The sequence below is a fragment of the Stegostoma tigrinum genome, chromosome 15, assembly GCF_030684315.1.
Source record: "Stegostoma tigrinum isolate sSteTig4 chromosome 15, sSteTig4.hap1, whole genome shotgun sequence".
In the NCBI taxonomy this organism is placed as follows: Eukaryota; Metazoa; Chordata; class Chondrichthyes; order Orectolobiformes; family Stegostomatidae; genus Stegostoma; species Stegostoma tigrinum.
In genome coordinates, this window is record NC_081368.1 from 47,709,145 (window position 1) to 47,729,549 (window position 20,405).

Below are 20,405 nucleotides of genomic sequence, written 5' to 3' on the forward strand. Positions count from 1 at the left end.
ATTCCTCAGCATTAAGCCCAAATTTACATTGTCCTAAAATACTCAATTACAATCGCAAACAATAGTGAATCAGAAAGCAGCTTATTACAGTAGTTATTTAAACAGTTTAGTCTCTGTTATCACTCAAATCTATCCAAGCTTGATGTGATGATAAAACACAAAAAGTTTTTCATACAAAAGGTTAGAATGCAGTTAAATAAAGTGAAAGTATAATCAGTTAAATTAGTAAAAATTTACACCCTAATGACTTCCAATTAACATTGAATAATTAAATTTTTTACATTATCTTCAGCTCAAAGCATTTATAGTTCCAAACTTATTTTTAATATTCAGACAGGTAGGTGTTTCTGCAGCCATAGCAATGACTCCTGGGTGGGATATTGCCCCCCTGGTGCCAAGGCCAAGTATGTTACAGTGCGGCCTCAGGACATCTTCCACAGGGACATATGATCTGAGACAGGTGATCCATGTTGGTATTGATGATCTAGGTAGGAAGGGGGTGAGGTCTGAAAGCAGATTTTAGGGAGGTAGGAAGAAAGTTAAAAAGCAGGACCTCAAATGCATTAACGTCAGGAATAGTCCTAGTCCCACATGATAGGAATAGGAGAATTGTGCAACTGAACCCTTGGCTTGAGAGCTGGGGTAGGTGGGAGGGCATCAGGGTGGGTTCTGGGGCAGATCAGACCTGGAAAAGATGGACATGTTGCATCTTGGCAATACCAAGGCTAACATCCTCAGATGCAAATACACTGCCACAGAATAGAGAGGGTTTAAACCATATTAACAGGGCAATAGGAATCTGAGAGTGAGCTCAGATTGGAGAGAAGCAAACTAAAAACAGGTAATGGAAAGGCAGTCAGCAAACTTAGAAGATAAAGCAAAGATAAACATCAAATAGGATGAGGATGGAAAATAACATCATAAAGGCAAATTTAAAGGTACTCTAAATGCAGACACATTCGTAACAACATTGATTGTTTGAAGGTAGAAATTGGGGTCATTAGTTATGATTTAATTGCCATTATACAAGGTACTGGAGACTGGGAGCTGAATGTCTAAGAATATTTTTGATATAGGAAGGATAGGCAAAAAGGAAAAGGAGGTGAACTATCACATGTAATAAGGATTGAGAACAGTACATGACTGCAAGAAAATCTTAGATCAAATGGTTAAGATATAGAAACAGTTTGAATAGAGCTGAGGAACAGCGACAGAGAGCAAATATTGATGGAATTTGTTTATAGGCCAGAAAACAGTAGTTGTATTCTAGGGCATGGTTATAAATCAGGAAGTTAGAGATGCATAAAACAGTCATAAAGCAGTCATAATGGGTGACTTCAATTCACATATAGACTGGATAAATCAAAGAAGCACTAATGCTGTGGAAGATGAAAGCCTGGAACGTGTACGAGATGTCTTTTGAAGCAGTAGATTAAAGATCAGGCTATTTAAATGTGGTATAAGATAATGGGAAAGGATTAATTAATAACCTTACTTTAAAGTTCTATGTTAAAGGGAACTAATGACTATAATATGATAAAATTCGATACTAAGTTTGAATGTGGGATAGATCATTCCAGAATTAGGATCTTAAATTGGAACTAAGGAAACTGCAGATGTTTAGGGAGCATGTTCATTATGGTTGATTGGGAAAATGCCTTAAAGGATTTGACAATAGTTGGGCATTGACTAATATTTAAAGAGTTAACATGTCATCTACCACAAGAATGCATTCCTCTAATCACAAATATCCCATGAGAAATCAAACATGGCTAACAATAGAGGTTAAAGATTGCTTGAAATCAGATGAAGTGCTTTATAAAGATGCCCGTACAAAATGGCAAGCTTGAGGATTGAGAGCAATTTAGAATCTAGTAAAGGTTGACCAAGAACTGATAAACAAAAGGACAAGAAAATATGAAGTTGAGCTACTAGGAAACATAAAAGTGGAATGTAAAATCTTCCTTAGACACATAAAAATGTAAATTTAGCACATTTAGTGCTTATTATCGATGGAGAACAGGAAAATGGCAGAGGAATTAAATAAATGAGGAATTAAACTCATTGAGGAAGATGCAGAAAATCTCTCAGAAATACTAGGCAGCCAAGAAATTTGTAAAAATGAGGAACTGAAAGAAATTGGTATCAGTAAAGAGGAAAATCTTGAAAAATTAACTGGATTAAAGGTTCCTTGGACTAGATGAGATGCAACCCAGAGTGCTGAAGGGCATTGTTATAGGTATCATGATTGCATTGGTGGGTACAATTCAAATTGTAGAGATTCTGGATAGGTTTCAATAGACCGAAAGAAAAACCCTAGCCTAAATGTTTAAGAGATGGAGAGGGAGAGTGAGAATTACAGGTCTATTCGTTTAACATCAGTAGTAGGACAAATGTTATAATTTTTTTTATATTTGGTCAGTTTGAAAATACTTGTAGAATGGGCAGAGTCAAGATGGATTTGTGAAAGGAAACCATGTTTGAAAACCTGTTGAAAGTTTTGATATGTCACTTGTCGCATTGATAAAGGAAAACCAGCCAATACGGTGTAATTGGATTTTCAGTGAGCTTTGGATAAGGTCTCAAACAAGAGGATTGTAAACAAAATTAGCAGAATTGGATAGTCTAAATGAATGACTAAAAACATGTCAAACATACTTTATATTATTAAGTGTGAAATTATCCAATATACGACTCAACATACGACTCATTGAAACTGTACGTGGAATAATATATATGGTTTTGGTCTTCTTATTTATGGAAGGATATACTTACCATTGAGGGAAATAAACAGAAATTCACCAAGTTAACCCTAGGACTTTCTTACAAGGAGAGATTGAGGAAACCAGAGTATAGATGATTGAAAGATTATCTTATTAAAACTTAAAAATTGTGACAGGTTGGAAGTAGGTATAATATTTCTTCTGGCTGGTGAATATAGAATCAGGGGCCATAATCTAAGAATAAAGGGTATCCTATTTAAGACTGAGGTGAGGAGGAATTTCTTCACTCAGAGTTTGGTGAAACTTTAAAATTCTCTACGTTAGAGAGTCATAGAAGCTCAATGTTCAAGACATGGTGATAGAGAATGTAACTGTGAATAAAAGGATTCAAGATTAAAAAGGAAGAAGTCTCAGATAGATTATTGTTGCTTGAAGTTGAAAAGCGTTGAGTCCGGATGAGATACATCCAATGATTTTGAAGTAAGTGAGGGAAGAAGTTATGGGTGTGCTGGCCCTTTTGTCTTCCCTGGGCTTGGGGGAGATGCCAGAAGACTGGACAACTGGAAACAAAATGGTCTTGTTCAAGAAAGTTTGTAAGGATAATCTCAACAGCTAGTTAAAATTTGGCATGGGGATGCAACTGGAAACAATTATTTAGACAGAATTAGTAGTCGCATGGATAAAGATGGGTGATTAGGAACAGTCAGCATTGATTTCTAAAGGGGAAGTTACATTTAATTAACAAGCTGGAGTTTTCCAAGGAGGTAACATAAATGTTTGATGAGGATAGCACTATTGATTTTGCACACATGGAATTCCAGCGGCATGTGAAATAATGCCACAACACAGGCTTGTGAGGAAAGTTATGGGTCATGGTATAAAAAGTAATAGCAGCAACATGGATACAAAATTGACTGATTGACAGGTAACAGTAAGTAAGGGTCTAGGCCCGAAACGTCAGCTTTTGTGCTCCTAAGATGCTGCTTGGGCCTGCTGCATTCATCCAGCCCCACACTTTGTTATCTCAGTAACAGTCAATGGATAGTTTTCAGGCTAGAGGAGGATTGTTGTGAAGTTCCCCAGGGATCAACACTATATTAATGCTATGAATCATAGTGCACAGGGAACAATTTCAAAGGTTGAAGACGACACCAAAATTGGAACAGTTATAAAGTGCAAGAACAAGTGGAACTTGTAAAGGGCATTGACAGGTTGGTGGAGGTGGTGGATAAATGGCAGATGAGCTTCATTGCAGAGAAGTGTGAGGTGATGCAGTTCAGTAGAAAGAACATTGAAAGACCATGTAAAATGCAATTCTAAATAAAGACTGTGCAAGAACAGGAAGACCTGGATGCATACGTGTGTAGATCATTGAAGGTGGAAGAACAGTGGAGAGAGCTATTAATAAAGCATACAGTGTCTTCAGCATTATTAATAGGAGTACAGAGTACAAGAGAAAGGAGGTGATTTTGAAATTGTATGAGACATTTGGTAGACATTAGCTGAAGTATTGAGTACAGCCATGGGCACCACATTTTAGAAATGATGTGAATGCAATGAAGAGAGTGCAGAAGTGATTTACATGAAATGTTCCTGAAATGAAAAAATTCAACTATGAAGATAGATTGAAGAAATTGGGGCCTGAAGCGAAGAAGGCTGAGAGGAGTTTTGATGGAGGTTTTCAAAATCATTGGCGGGCTGGATAAAGCAGATAGGGAGAAGTTGTTCCTGCTCATGAAGGGAACAAGAACAAGAGGGCATAAATTTAAAAGCATGTACAAAATTAGCAAGGGTGATGTGAGAAAAAAACTTCTAATACTTCAAGTAGTTCGGGCGTGAAATGCACTGCCTGGAAATGTGGTGAAGGCATGTCCAACAGTGGCATTCAAGAGGATATCAGGTGATTATGTGGGTAATTATAGCTTACAAGGATCAGGGGGAAAAGCAGAAGATTAGCACTGAGTAATGATGGTTGTTTGAAGAGCTGGCATGGGTATGATGGGCTGAATTGCCTTCTTCTACACCATGACACTCTGAGATTCTGTGCCAGATATCAATAGATTTCTGGAGGCTGGGGGCATCAAGAAACATAGCTGTTGCAGGAAAATGATATTGAGGTAGATGATCAGCCATAGTCTATTTGAATGGCCTACTCCTGTTCCTATGTTCTTAACTTATTTTGATTCCTCACAATCATTTATTTGTAGAAGAATGCTTACATGTATGCACCTCCTTCTTTTACGAATAATGAGGATATTTATACCCATTTGCTGTTAATAAACTGCTGTTAGTGCGACTCAACAATCATAAGTTGAGGGCTGCGCTCATTGTAGAATGAGTTATGGCAAGATTCTACTCTTCCAGAAGATAAGCAGCTCCTCGTTTAGAGGCCTATTGAAAAGCCACTTTAAGGAAGTAATAAAACAAACTTTGTCATTTCCATGATCAAATGCTTAGCAACCTATACATTCAAAACTAAAACCATGTACGTAGGAATACAGTGTAAAATTGGGAAACCATGTGACAAGGCAAAGCTGACAGTACAGGTCACTATCAAGTTTGAAAAGAGGGTAGATGAGAATTAAAGACTATAGACTAGATTTGTCAAACTTGAAAGTTAAAAATCTGAGAATCATAGAAGGGAATGTAAATAAGTATCAAAAGATTTTCCACAGTTTCAAAATCCTGGAAAATATTGAATTGAAATGGATGTTTCAATGAATATAGTTTAACATTGTGAATCGGCAGAGAGATAAATATTTAGTACAGTGTACTTGCATGCTGTGAATAAGAAAGGGGAAAAAAAACTAGAATTGAAAAAAATATTAAGAATGGTTTTAATAAGCAAGGACAAATGAAAAAGGTTGTAAATGGGATTGGATGCTTGAGGCAAAAGTAGACAATAACTCATGCAGCCCAGGAGTCCAAAAGCAAAAGGTAGATGAACTTCACCAGATATGGAATAAATATTTAGTTTTAAACTTGTGTGATGCAAAGGTAAGAGGAAGAAAGATAAACAATAATTTTGGACAGCATGATGTCACTGAAAGTCTTGGAATCAGCTTTAAGAGATGTAAAAATGTGAAGTGAGAACAGCAAAGACAATCAGGATAAATTATCCACAGGTGAAGAAAGAATGAAGTGCGGGTAGCCTCTGTACTGGCTACATGTGTAGTTCACTAGTTGTAATATTTTATTTGTTGTAATTTAACTACTAAAAACAATCAAACATTTTGAATATTTCCTCACTTTAGCTTAATTTTAAAACTTAATTCAATTGGTATTTTACTTATGCGTGAATGTCATTCAAGTACTTCAAATTGTCTTTATGTCCCACGTTTTATGCTTTGAACTTAATTATTGTCTGGACTTGACTACTCAAGGTACCAAAATAGTTCTTTCCCTCATTCAAGAATTTAATTAAAAGCCATTTTATTCTACGTTGCTTCTTTTGATTTAATCTATGCAGTTGGTTTATGTTGTTTTTACAGAACTAAATTATCTTCTATTGAGCCCCCCCCAAATATTTCTTAAGTTTTTAAAATATACGTGTGTTGGGGGGGCGGGGTGCAGGGGGAATACCTTTTCCTGAATGCTGTTGACTTCTCTCTTCATGTGCATCTGATAAGCCAAATCTGTCCAAAATGACGCCCACAATCATTTGACATAGTGCTTTGATAGCTTCTGGACTAAGCTGTAACTGGTATGGGACCTTATCAGCAGCTGATGTTTTTAAAAGTGATTTCATTTCTTTGCCTTTTAGAGATTTTGATTCTTTGTCTACTCCTGGTTTTGAGTCTTTCTCTGGTTTTTTCATGTCCTTGTCTGTTGGTTTCTTCATGTCCTTCTCTGTTTGTTTCCTTGCGTCTTTCTCAGTTTGTTTTTTTTCCTCCTTCTCCGCTTGTTCTTTTGACTCCTTTCCTGCTTTTTCTTTTGCCTCCTTTTCTACTTTTTCTTTTGTCTCCTTTTCCGCTTTTTCTTGTGCCTCCTTCTCCGCCTGTTCTTTTGCCTCCTTCTCCGCTTGTTCTTTTGCCTCCTTCTCCGCCTGTTCTTTTGCCTCCTTCTCCGCTTGTTCTTTTGCCTCCTTCTCCGCTTGTTCTTTTGCCTCCTTCTCCGCCTGTTCTTTTGCCTCCTTCTCCGCTTGTTCTTGTGCCTCCTTCTCCGCTTGTTCTTGTGCCTCCCTCTCCGCTTGTTCTTTTGCCTCCTTCTCCGCTTGTTCTTGTGCCTCCCTCTCCGCTTGTTCTTGTGCCTCCTTCTCCGCTTGTTCTTTTGCCTCCCTCTCCGCTTGTTCTTGTGCCTCCCTCTCCGCTTGTTCTTGTGCCTCCTTCTCCGCTTGTTCTTGTGCCTCCTTCTCCGCTTGTTCTTTTGCGTCCTTCTCCGCTTGTTCTTGTGCCTCCTTCTCCGCTTGTTCTTGTGCCTCCTTCTCTGCCTGTTCTTTTGCCTCCTTCTCCACCTGTTCTTTTGCCCCATTCTCTGCCTGTTCTTGTGCCTCCTTCTCCGCCTGTTCTTGTGCCTCCTTCTCCGCCTGTTCTTTTGCCTCCTTCTCTGCTTGTTCTTTTGCCTCCTTCTCCGCCTGTTCTTTTGCCTCCTTCTCCGCCTGTTCTTTTGCCTCCTTCTCCGCTTGTTCTTGTGCCTCCTTCTCCGCTTGTTCTTGTGCCTCCTTCTCCGCTTGTTCTTGTGCCTCCTTCTCCGCTTGCTCTTTTGCCTCCTTCTCTGCTTGTTCTTTTGCCTCCTTCTCTGCTTGTTCTTTTGCCTCCTTCTCCGCTTGTTCTTTTGCCTCCTTGTCTGCTTGTTCTTTTGCCTCCTTCTCCGCTTGTTCTTTTGCCTCCTTCTCCGCTTGTTCTTTTGCCTCCTTGTCTGCTTGTTCTTGTGCCTCCTTGTCTGCTTGTTCTTTTGCCTCCTTCTCCGCTTGTTCTTTTGCCTCCTTCTCCGCTTGTTCTTTTGCCTCTTTTTCTGCTTGTTGCTTTGTGTCCTTCTCTACTTGTTCTTTTGCCTCTTTTTCTGCTTGTTGCTTTGTGTCCTTCTCTACTTGTTCTTTTGCCTCTTTTTCTGCTTGTTGCTTTGTGTCCTTCTCTACTTGTTGCTTTGTGTCCTTCTCTACTTGTTGCTTTACGTCTTTGCCTACATGTTGTTTTAAGTCCTTGCTTGTCTGTAGCTTTAACTCTTTGGTTGTTTGTTGCTTTTTGTCTCTGACTTTATGTTGTTTTGTTTGTAGTTTTTTCTCTCTGCGACGGCATTTTCTTGGTATGGTTTGTGTCCCTTTCGGCTTTCTTTCAGGGTGAAGATCAGAAGTGGACGTTTCCTCAGGTTTCTTGAATAATTTCTCTAATAAGGTCCCTTCTGGAATGTCTTTTGGTTCATAGGCCAGTTCCTGTTCATTAAGATCATGTTGGGTAGGTATCTTAGAATCCCTCCTTGGGAACTTTGCATCTCTTTCAGAATCCTCAGCTTTAGCTTTTTGCTGTGCCACATGGCCTGCCTCAGGTTTCTGTCGTCCTGGTGCACCTTTGATAGTTGAGATATCACCATCTTCCATTTGTGGATAAATCACCATTCCAGGAATATTCACAGCTGGGAGTGTTTCACCTTTAGGTGCAGAAATCGCCTGTTCACCTGCCTTTTTATGAGCTTTAGGTTTTCTTTCTGAGATCTCCTTAGATTTTACTTTCTTCTTCAATTTTAGTTTTTTAAAATCATCAGCTGTTTTCCCACTAAGAGCTTGCAAAATAGCAGACAGAATTTCATCTACTAAAATAGCTTCTTTTAGCAGAGACATATCGCTTCCACATTTAAGTTTTGCAACAGCTTTCTTTTTTACTTCATTATGTATTGCTTTCAATATAGTAATCACTATGTCCTTTGCCTGCACACTAAAATCTATTTCTGGGTTTTCACTTGGTGACTCAGGAGGATCCGTGCATATAACTGGTATCATTTTTGCTGATGTGACAGTCTCAATCCTTGTCGAAACATATTTATTCATGTCTTCGATAACATTGAATATTTCTGAATTTTGGAATTCTGATGTGTCTTCAGATATTTCTGATGCAGCTCCCAAACAGATTTCATGTGAATAACAACACTCTTGTTCTACATTAATCAAATGAAGGTCATCACATTTGTCATTTTTTGGTTCCTTTTCAGATTTATGAATGTGTTTATTTTTGTCTGAGATGTTGTCTTTACTATGTAAACTTGAGATGGCTGGTTTATAGTTTAAAATAGTTGTAATGACTTCATTTGATATAATACATCGCAGTTTCTGAAGAATATTATTTGTAATATCTGTAGCAAGACAATGGACTTTGCAATTAAAAATCAACTTCCTGGAATTCGCAGATGTTTTCTGAGTACTGTGAAAACCCGTGAGGATGTATACGAGTTCTGGGTAATCGGCTGTTAATTTCTCTAGATGTGCCCGTAAAATCTTTTCAGCAGCTGGAAGTATTTGTGATCTTGAAACACCTAGGACATCTTTAGTACTTTCCTGTCTCTTTTCCGAAGGTTTACATAGAAGTTGCGAAAGAAAGTTGAGTGAGGGAAGTAGTTTCATAGGTGCACTTAGTGGATCCTCATTGACTGATGTAATGACATCATTGACTATTTCATCAGCCATGTCACTGGCCTCTGAGGGAGAAACTTGATCGTCACTATTCTCATCCAAATTTTGACTTTTTGTGTCATATTGTTTCTGTGTGGTGATTTGGCTTTCAGTCAGACCTTGACCTTCAATAGAATCTTGTTCTTTAGCAATATCACCTTGACCTCTGGCAGCATCCGGGCCTTCATCTTGGACTTTTGTGACATCTTGTCTCTCAGCACTTCCAGTAGTATCTTGGTCTTTTGCAGTATATGGGCCTTTGGTGGTTTCTTGGACTTTAGTAGCTTCACCTTCAGTGGCTCCTTCGGTTATCTCAGAATCTTCAATCTTGACACCATTTTCAGTCTCCGAAAAGTCCTCACACTCTGTGGAGTAGCTTTCACCAGATTCAACGCTTTCACCAGATTCGCCGCTTTCGTCAGGTTCTTGGCCCTCAGTAACATCTTCAACTTCAGTAACCTCTTCGTCATCACCAATGTCTTCACTTTCACCTGCAAGTTGGCTCTCATCAGCATCTTGGCTTTCACCAATGATTTGGCTTTTATCAATGTCTCCACTTTCAGCAACATCTTGACCTTGACCAGTGACTTGGCTGTCAATAATGTCTTTGCTTTCACCAGTGTCTCCACCTTTACCAACATCTTGGCCTTGACCACCATCACCAGTGTCTTTGCTTTCACCAACACCTTGGCCTTGACCAATATCACCAGTGTCTTTGCTTTCACCCATGTCTCCACTTTCACCAATGACTTGGCTGTCAGCAATGTCTTTGCTTTCACCAGTGTCTTCACCTTTACCAACATCTTGGTCTTGACCAATATCACCAGTGTCTTTGCTTTCACCAGTGTCTTCACTTTCACCAACATCTTGGTCTTGACTAATATCACCAGTGTCTTTGCTTTCACCAGTGTCTTCACTTTCACCAACATCTTGGTCTTGACCAATATCACCAGTGTCTTTGCTTTCACCAGTGTCCTCACTTTCACCAACACCCTGGCCTTTACCAATGATTTGGCTGTCACCAGTGTCTTGACCTTCACCAATGCCTTGGCTTTCCGTTTCAGCTGCTTCATCAACTAATTCAATTGTATCAGTTTCAATTTCTTTTTCAGAAACTTCAACTGTTGGCTGTTTAGTCTCCTCATCACTACTTTCAATCATGTCAGTTTCAGCTCCTTTCTCAGCAAATTCAATTGCATCAGTCTCTACTTCCTTTTCAGACACTTCAAGTAGTTCAGTTTCAGCTCCCATTTCGGTAATATCAATTATGTCAGTTTCAACTCCCTTTTCAGCATATTCAAGGCGTTTGACAGCAATTTGGCTTTCTGTGAGATTTTGGTCATGAGTGAGATCTTGACTTCCAGTGAGTTGTCGGCGGTCACCAGTACGTCGACGGTCAGAAGGATGTCGACGGTCAGCATGATCTCTGCTTTCAGCATGACCTACTGTCATATCTTCATATTTTTGAATGGCAGGATAGATGGTGCTGGTCAACACAGTCACTACAAATGTTATGATATTCTGAATTAATTTGTTGAGGTCTTCTAGAGTCACCTAAACAAGTGAAGGAAGGGCTTATTAAAAATTAAACAGTATTTTACACTTACTTAGAAATAAAACATGTATGACAAATGATACTTTTTCTTTGTACCAGCTGAAAAAGAGCTACTTAGCTAAATTCTATTTTTAGGCTCTTGATCCATAGTCTAGTAGATTGTAGCACTTCAAGTACAAATTGTCATGAGTAAGGGTGTCTGCCTTGGCCACCTTTCAGTGACTTCCAAAATCCAAAAATTCCCCCTACCTCACATGTTCTGGATAAATGATTCCACCTCAAGCGCCCTCTAATTTTTCTGCCAACTAGTTAATATTTTTGCTATGTGATTATTGGCCTCTCACTGAGAGAAATCCGTCCTTCATACACATTTATTCTAGATCCCTTATAATTGCATGCAAATCTGTTAATTTTTTCTGCAACTTCCTCTGTTCCAAAGGAAAATAATCACAGTTTAGCCACAGGTAATTATGTTTTCACCAACATCTGTGTACATCTCTTCTGCATTCTTGCTGTATTAAAATAAATGTTACTTTTATATCTATAAATATATCATAGCCAGTCATTTAGCTTTTCCAGCACAAATAAAACATACCATTAAAATTGTGATCAGGAGTGGGTCATATGATCCCTTGCACCTGTTTCATTATTAAATAAAGTTTAAATTAATTGTATTCCTGCCCTGTCTGCACATCCTTTGATCCCCTTAGTATCAAAAATTCTATCAACCTCAGTCTTTGAATGCAGTCAATGACGAACATTCATACCCTCTGAGACTGAGAACGCCAAAGAATCACAACACCCTTTATGAAGAAATTTATTCTCAATTCAGTCCTACATGGGCACCTGTCATTTAGTGGTAATGATATCTATTTATATTTGTATTCTCAGCCATGATGACAGCCTTTTAGCAGCTACTTTGCTAAACAATTAGCAAAATAAAAGAAAAATATTGAAAACTGGCCCAGAGCTAACACCGGAAGTACTAACAATGGATAATTAGAGGGAACCAAACTCAAAAGCTACAAGGAAAGTCAACCTCACTGGGTACTGCGATCAGACGGTGTGTTGACAATTGTTTTGATTGGTCAGTAAACAATTTGGGCTAATAAATATTCATTTTCCAATTCCAAAATGAAAACTGATTGGAAAATCAGATGGGAAACTTAATATGAAACACAGCTTAGGAGCAGTGAGAAAAGACAACAATGTTCTTCAAAGCTGCAGTCCCATGAATAGAGCATGTGGCTACAGAGAGATACACAGCAAGCCTTTTAAAAGTCAACTATAGATTTAAATAGCTGAAAATTGTGATAAAGAGTTGTATGCTACATTTTGAAGACTTTTATTACAGAGTTTACTACATCAGTCAAATGATATGGTCATAAATAATATGGAAGAACCACTAGGATATTTGAACAATATTTAAATATTAACTTCATTATTACCACCTCAATTACATAAAATTATATAATATCATCATATGCACAATCTACATACCTTAGGTTTTGCAACCTTCAATTTTGGTTTTTCTGTAAGCACTACTGAATGACCTTCAGGGAGTATTGCACATTCACCTATAAAGAAAACAATTCTCAAACATTTAATTGAATTAACATACTTGAAGCAATTTCTTCTAATGGCAAATTCTCCAGATAAACCAGAAATGATGATGATTTACGATGAACTTTCCAAGGTAAATCCAGCAATCTACTCTCAAACTGGTTTCTTAAAAATGACAGAATCCTGTGCCTTTGGAAGAACTGAAGGACCTAGAGTGGATACCATGTATCATATTGTCTGTGCCTTTCCACTGGTAAAGTACAGACTGGGACCAGTGCGAATTGGCAATTGATTAATGTTGATCAAGCTTCCCTTTGTAATGGGTAACTTAGAGAGCGAACGTCATGGATTATTCAGGTGTGTCTAAATGTCCTAATTTTCAGGGGTTTCTGCAGGAGCCCCTAAATCACATTGTTTTTGTCATTTTTGCCTGAGATGTGGGCACCACTAGCTAAGCCAACAGTGTCTTACCACTCACTAAGTCGCTCTTTAATTCACCTCTGTATAATAGGAGACGTTTGCAACCTCCATGTTTATTTCAAATTAATATTTCTTCCTTCATTAACTCCCCGGAAGACAAATTGTATCATCAGCAGCATTAGTGACTGACTTGTTCCAATGTTTCCAAATAGCTTAACTTGAAACATAAAAAAATTCTCTCCTTTCGAGGAAAAATATTTGGAATTTCTAGTGTTCCATCTCTCTATTGATATTTGAAGGCAAATTTGCATGACTGTTGTGAGTCATCTTGTCCTTCTTAGTCCATTTATTTTATTGGAAAAATTGTATTTACTGCAGTAGCATTACGGTTTTAATACCTATTTTCTTTCTCAATGCCCCTTTTCTGAAGATTGATTAGAAATTCTTACTACTGCAATTGGCCTCCCAATTATTTTTCAATAATCACTTTTAGTAGAGCCAAACATATTGCAGTGGAAGCATGTAAGTTTCTCCATATCACTTTTTGATTATACCCATTCTCTTCCATTGTGCTGGTGTCCTCCTAGTTATTGTTTAAAACTTGTATCTCTTCCACTCATAGATTTTCTAATCCTCCAAGTTGTGAATTCTTATATGACCATCTCCCCATCTGCCTGCATGAAGTTTCACAGGCATCTGCCAGAACTGCTGCTTCTCTGGTCATTGACACGTGATGCTCAAGTAATTAAGTTTTTGGGTATTTAGGAATTTTATTGTTGAATTCACCCATAATGAAAATTTCCCTTAAGATCTCCAAACTTTTCTCTACCTATTGTGATCAAAATTGTTGATCCTACAGCTTTTCTGTTTCCCTTACAATTGCTATAAATGTTTGATCAGGTTTCTGTTCTATAGTCCCAGATTTTAATTGACAAGCTTCAGGAACAAGCTGAAAAGCACCGCAAGATAGTAAGAACTGCCTATGCTGGAGTCTGAGGTAAAAAAGGTATGGAGCTAGATTAACACAGCAGGCTAAGCAGCATTAGAGAAACAGGAAAGCAGACATTTCGGGTCAGGACACTTCTTCAGAAAATAAATCTGAAGAAGGGTCTCGACCCAAAACATCAACTTTCCTGCTCCTCTGATTCTTCCTAGCCTGCTGTGTTCCTCCAGCTCCACACCTTGTTATCTCAGAAGCTATTGAGTTACCTTTTTAAGAATTTCATAATCTGCAGATTAGTCTTTTGAGAAATCTGCATACCTGTCAAAATACTTTGTAACACTGAGGTCCAAGCATCTTTTGGCCATTTCTTTCATTCAAATACCTTCTCAGGTTAGGTTAAAAATCTTTTAATTCCACAATCAGTAAACTAGGGCACCAAGAGTAGAATTTCAGTTAAATCGCATCCCTCAGTGGAATCAGAATCACTCACTGAACTATGACCTTTTCTTCCCTTCTTCACTCTAAGATTTTCGTTAACCAAACTATGTTGACTAATTTTTTTATTGCTTCAGAGTTCAAACTTTTTAAATTCCGTATTCTTTTCTATCAGTCTTTGTTTTTCTTTATCCTCTCATTCATATCCATTTTTTCTTCAGTCAAGGTGCCTTTCCACTGCTGTTTCCCATCCTTTTTGCCATTCAAGATTTTTCCTTTCCCCTTAAGTCCATAAGACCTTGTGACATAGGAGTGGAAGTAAGGCCGTTCAGCCAATCGTGTCCACTCCACCATTTAATCATGGCTGATGGGCATTTCAACTCCACTTCCCTGCACTCTTCCCGTAGCCCTTGATTCCTTGTGAGATCAAGAATTTATCAATCTCTGCCTTGAAGACATTTAATGTCCCGGCCTCCACTGCACTCCGTGGCAATGAATTCCACGGGCCCACCACTCTCTGACTGAAGTAATGTCTCCTCATTTCCGTTTTAAATTTACTCCCTCTGATTTTAAGGCTGTGCCCACGGGTCCTAGTCTCCCCGCCTAACGGAAACAACTTCCCAGCATCCACCCTTTCTAAGCCATACATTATCTAGTAAGCTTCTATTGGATCTCCCCTCGACCTTCTAAACTCTAATGAATACAATCCCAGGATCCTCAGCAGTTCATCGTACATTAAACCTACCATTCCAGGGATCATCCATGTGTATCTCTGCTGGACATGCTCCAGCACCAGTATGTCCTTCCTGAAGTCTGGAGCCCAAAATTGGACACAGTATTCTAAATGGGGCCTAACTAGAGCTTTATAAAGTCTCAGAAGCACATCAACTGCTTTTATATTCCAACCTCTTGAGATAAACGACAACATTACATTCGCTTTCTTAATCACAGACTCTACCTGCAAGTTAACCTAATGAGAACCCTGGACCAACACTCCCAGATCCCCTTGTACTTCTGCTTTACAAATTTTCTCACCGTTAAGAAAATAGTCCATGCCTGTATTCTTTTTTCCAAAGTGCAAAACCTTGCATTTCCTCACGTTGAATTTCATTAGCCATTTCCTGGACCACTCTCCTTAACTGTCTAAATCTTTCTGCAGCCTCCCCACCTCCTCAGTACTACCTGTCTGTCCACCTATCTTCGTATCATCAGCAAACTTCACCAGAATGCCCACAGTCCCTTCATCTAGATCATTAATATATGAAGTGAACAGCTGCAGCCTCAGCACTGAACCCTGCGGGACACCACTTGGTCACCATTCCGAAAAAGAGCCTTTTATCCCAACTCTCTGCCTTCTGTCAGACTGCCAATTCTCAATCCAAGCCAGTAGCTCACCTCGAACACCATGGGCCCTCAACTTACCCAGCAGCCTCCTGTGAGGCAATTTATCAAAGGCCTTTTGGAAGTCTAGATAGATAACATCCATTGGATTTCCTTGGTCTAACCTAATTATTACCTCTGCAAAGAATTCTAACAGGTTTGACAGGCACGACCTCCCCTCACTAAAACCATGCTGACTTGTTCTAACCCGACCCTGCACTTCCAAGAATTTAGAAATCTCATCCTTAACAATGGATTCTAGAATTTTACCAACAACCGAGGTTAGGCTAATTGGCCTATAATCTTCCATCTTTTGTCTTGATCTTTTCTTAAACAACGGGGTTACAACAGCAATTTTCCAATCACCTGGGACTTTCCCAGACTCCAGTGACTTTTGAAAGATCACAGCCAAAGCCTCCGCTATTTCCTCAGCCACCTCCCTCAGAACTCTAGGATGTAGCCCATCGGGCCAGGAGATTTATCAATTTTTAGACCTTTTAGCTTTTCTAGCACTTTCTCTTTTGTAATGCCTACCATATTCAACTCTGCCCCCTGGCTCTCCCTAATTGTTGGCATACTACTCATGTCTTCCACTGCGAAGACTGACGCAAAGTACTTACTGAGTTCTTCAGCTATTTCCTTATCTCCCATCACCAGCCTTCCAGCATCAATTTGGAGCAGCCCAATGTCTACTTTTGCCTCTTGTTTGTTTCTTATGTATTGAAAGAAGCTTTTACTATCATTTGTAATATTACTACCTTGCCTACATTCATATTTGATCCTCTCCTTCCTTATTTCTTTCTTTGCTATCCTCTGTTTGTTTTTGTAGCTTTCCCAATCTTCTGATTTCCCAGTGCTCTTGGCCACTTTATAGGCTGTTTCTTTTTCTTTGATACATTTCCTGACTTCCTTTGTCAGCCATGGCTGTCTAATCCCACCCCAGGTAATCTTTCTTTTCTTTGGGATGAACCTCTGTACTGTTTCCTCAATTACACCCAGAAACTCCTGCCATCATTGCTCTACTGTCTTCCCCGCTAGGCTCTGCTTCTAGTCGATTTTTGTCAATTCCTCTCTCATGCCCCTGTAATTACCTTTATTTAACTGTAACACCATTACATCCGATTTTGCCTTCTCTCTTTCAAACTGCAGACTGAACTCTACCATATTATGATTGCTGCCTCCTAAGTGTTCCCTTACTTTAAGATCTTTTATAAAGTCAGGCTCGTTACAAAGCACTCAGTCCAGAATAGCCTGCTCCCTTGCGGGCTCCATCACAAGCTGTTCCAAAAAGCCATCCTCTAAACATTCTATGAATTCCCTTTCTTTGTATCCACCGGCAACATTATTCACCCAGTCCACCTGCATATTGAAGTCCCCCATGGTCACCTTGACCTTGCCTTTCTGACATGCCCTATCTATTTCCTGGTGCATCTTGCGCCCCTGGTCTTGATCACTGTTAGGAGGTCTGTACATAACTTCCATTATGGCTTTTTTGCCTTTGTGGTTCCTCAACTCCACCCACACAGACTCCACATTCTCTGACCCTATGTCATTCAGTGCCGTAGATTTAATTTCATTCTTAACTAACAAGCAACCCCGCCCCGTCTGCCCACCTCCCTGTCTTTTCGATAAGTTGTGAATACTTGGATGTTTAACTGCCAGTCCTGAATTCCCTGCAACCATGTTTCTGTGATGCCTACCACATCATAATCATTCAAGATGATTTGTGCTGTTAATTCATCTACTTTGTTGCAAAGACTACGAGCATTTAAGTAAAGTGCCTTAATGCTAACTTTCTTATCATTATTAGAGATATTGGAAATCCTAAGATGTTTTAAGCTATCCTTCCATTTTGCTATATTCCTAGTCTTCCTCGAGCTTAAACCCACCTGTACACACACTATCCTGTTGCTTATCTTTCCATTCCTTCTCCCATTTTGTCTGCTAACTCTAATCTTTTTACTTCTTTCTCTAAGACAATTTGTTTTTTTTTAATTTATAGTTGTAGATTCTGTAATTCTAGCTATTAAATCCCAAGCCGAATTTCCATTCTTCTAATTCTAAATATTGCATCATCAGTCTAAGCAATTCTTCCTTATAAGATTCAGTTTTTATTTCTATCTTCAAGTTATCTGCTAAATCACTTGCTTTAGCTTTAATTAAACTTTCCATATAATCCACTTTTATACCTTCCACTCCCAGAAAGCTCTTTGCAACATTCAACATCATTTTTAAGATCTGCGCAGTAAACTTTACCACAACATGAATATCTTATGTCCAGTATCTTCTTATACCTATTTCCTTAAAAGAGACATAGCCCCCTTTTAAACTCAATGAACTGCAATTCCAGCAAGACACCACTTGTTACAATTTCATTTGATGTTACTGATGTTGGACAAGTCAGATCCCAGTATGAAATATAGTTTGGTAGATCATATTTTACTTGTTCTTAATTTAACACAGCAATCTTTCATTGAAACGTAAGCACACAAAGCTGGAAATTTGGTTTTAACAGTAAAGCAAAAGCTTATTACACAAAAGAAGTAAAATAAAACAACCCAAACTATCTAAATATATCAGTTTGAAATAATTTTTAAATACACTGCATCTACTCACTAACATCATCACTTGCTCCTTTTCCTATCAAATTTGTAGGTCTGACTTACACATTTCTTCTTGGTTCTTGTCTTCTGAGCCATGGAGCCTTTTCTTTGAATACGCACACGGCTGAGAGCTTAGATTTCCTCAGCACTGAATGACCAATGCACATTTCAAATCAACTGTTACTATTCTGAATGATTCACAAACTACAGTCTTTCACTGAAGTAACATGGGGTGGCATGGTGCAAAGCACTGCTGCCTCACAGTGCCAGGGACCCAGGGTTCTATATGAGGCTTGGGTGACTATTTGGATTTTAAACATTCTCCTCATGTCTGCATGGTTTTCCATTGGGTACTCTGTTTCCTCCCACAGTGCAAAGATGTACAGGTTAGCTGTATTGGTCATATTAAATGCCACATGGTGTCCAGGAATGTGCTTGCTAGGTGGATTGGCCATGGGAAATGCTGGGATAGGGTGGGTCTGGGTGGGATGCTCTTCAGAGGGTCAGTGCAGACTCAATGGGCTGAATGGTCTCTATCTGGAAACATTCTAGTTTAAGGTAATGTTTCCAGAAATACTGACCTAATTAATTTTTAACGCCTTCACAAAAATAAGTCAATTCAACATGCCACTAATTTAAAATCTAAATAATTGAAATTCAAAAGATTTAAGACCTAAATAAATGATATTTATACAAATATCATACATCTTTCACTGCAATGTCATAAGCCTGAGGTTGGTCGAAAGGAAATGTTATTTTTCAGGTGGTCTGCACAAGTCAACATTTTCATTAATCACGCCAAAGAATCATGACCAGCTAGTGTTTATAACAATATTTTGTGTTATATACCTGTCATACTAATTAGGAATATGGATTCTGTTTACCTGAAGATCTCTGGTAGATTTATTTACACTTACGCTAATATATGGAGTACAGAATAATCTCTAAACACAACCTGTGTCTCAGTGTAGAAAGTCTGTCACCTGTAGTCATAACATCCACATACTTCCTTAATTCATTTGTTGAGTTCTTAAAAGAACATCATCCTAAAGATGACAAAACAGCAACATTTTTTTCAAAGATAGCTCTTGTATGCTATCTTAAAAAAAGGTAATAGCAACATTAATTATACTGAGGTAGAAATGTAAAATTTACAAGTACAGAAATCAAAGAGTCTTCACATTACTTTGGTGATTTGACAAATCTGTGGTGAACTCTTCTGGAATTGTGGATTTTGCTGCTGGATCTTCTTGGTCTACAGACATGTCATCATTGTGTTCATTGTTGTCATGGTGTTCCATCATGGTCACCACCTGGTTGTGTTCTTTAATGTTTGCTCTGTATAATTGGTGTATTTTACGCTTGCCTTAGCTGGCTTCTTTTGTTCTTCTGCATTGTTCTGTTAGGTGACATGAATTTCATCATCCTACGATCACTGCATATGATTAGAAATGCACAAGTCTGTCATGATCCAAATGACTGATGATGATATTGTGTTCCACATCATCTAGCTCACACTTAAGCTTTCCTTGTAAACGAACACTGCAATTTCTGGGAAGTTTGACTGAAGAACCCGCATTATTAAAAATGGCATTACCTTTGTACTTCCTGTGATGTCAAACCTGTCCAGGTACAACAGAAGTAAACATGGACTAATTCAAAACCTGTATTTTTTTAATATCTTCTACTGCCATTGGAATCTTGGTGACACAACATTGGTGAACCTTGGTGAATCTAGAAAAGTGGACATGTGGAAGGCTGACTCAGCCATGATCCTATTGATGGCAAAACAGGCCTGGGAAGCTGAATAGCCTCTACCTCTTCTTATTTCTTGTAGTCTTATGGTCTTACATTGGGTAATGATAATTTTGAGAACTGGATATGCTGATAGTCCTGCTGCAGGTAGTTCACTCATGACCACCTGGTAAAATATCTGTGGTTTTCTTACCAAATTACCATTGCTGTATTGCATTGTTGCCCTATGCAAGGGATTGGCAACTCATTGTATGCAGTTAATTAGGAGTTACTGGCTGTAGTATTGAGCTCAAACAATCCTGATACACGTTCTTCAGCTTTTGGATTGGAAGAATATTGACAATCTTGGTGTTTTGAATGTGTGTTTGCCAACTTTGAATGTGTGGTGCTAATAGTGGCAAAAGGTGCCACTAGTTAGTTGACTTCA

At 38.7% G+C, this 20,405-nt stretch overlaps 2 protein-coding genes across 2 annotated transcripts in view; both read right to left on the reverse strand.

The window, feature by feature from the left end:
• LOC125458993 (uncharacterized) overlaps nucleotides 1–19,527 on the reverse strand; it is a 60,008-nt gene extending 40,481 nt beyond the window's left edge. The window contains exons 1-3 of the mRNA XM_059651259.1: nucleotides 19,410–19,527; nucleotides 12,380–12,456; nucleotides 6,306–10,878 (exon numbers count right to left, since the gene is read on the reverse strand). Coding sequence (XP_059507242.1) covers nucleotides 6,306–10,878; nucleotides 12,380–12,456; nucleotides 19,410–19,527 — 4,768 coding nt within the window. The remainder of the gene's footprint in view (nucleotides 1–6,305; nucleotides 10,879–12,379; nucleotides 12,457–19,409) is intronic.
• LOC125458878 (fibrous sheath-interacting protein 2-like) overlaps nucleotides 10,793–20,405 on the reverse strand; it is a 78,371-nt gene continuing 68,758 nt past the window's right edge. Inside the window, exons 10-11 of the transcript XR_009446710.1 lie at nucleotides 12,380–12,456; nucleotides 10,793–10,878 (exon numbers count right to left, since the gene is read on the reverse strand). The gene's annotated coding sequence lies outside the window, so the exon portion shown is untranslated. The remainder of the gene's footprint in view (nucleotides 10,879–12,379; nucleotides 12,457–20,405) is intronic.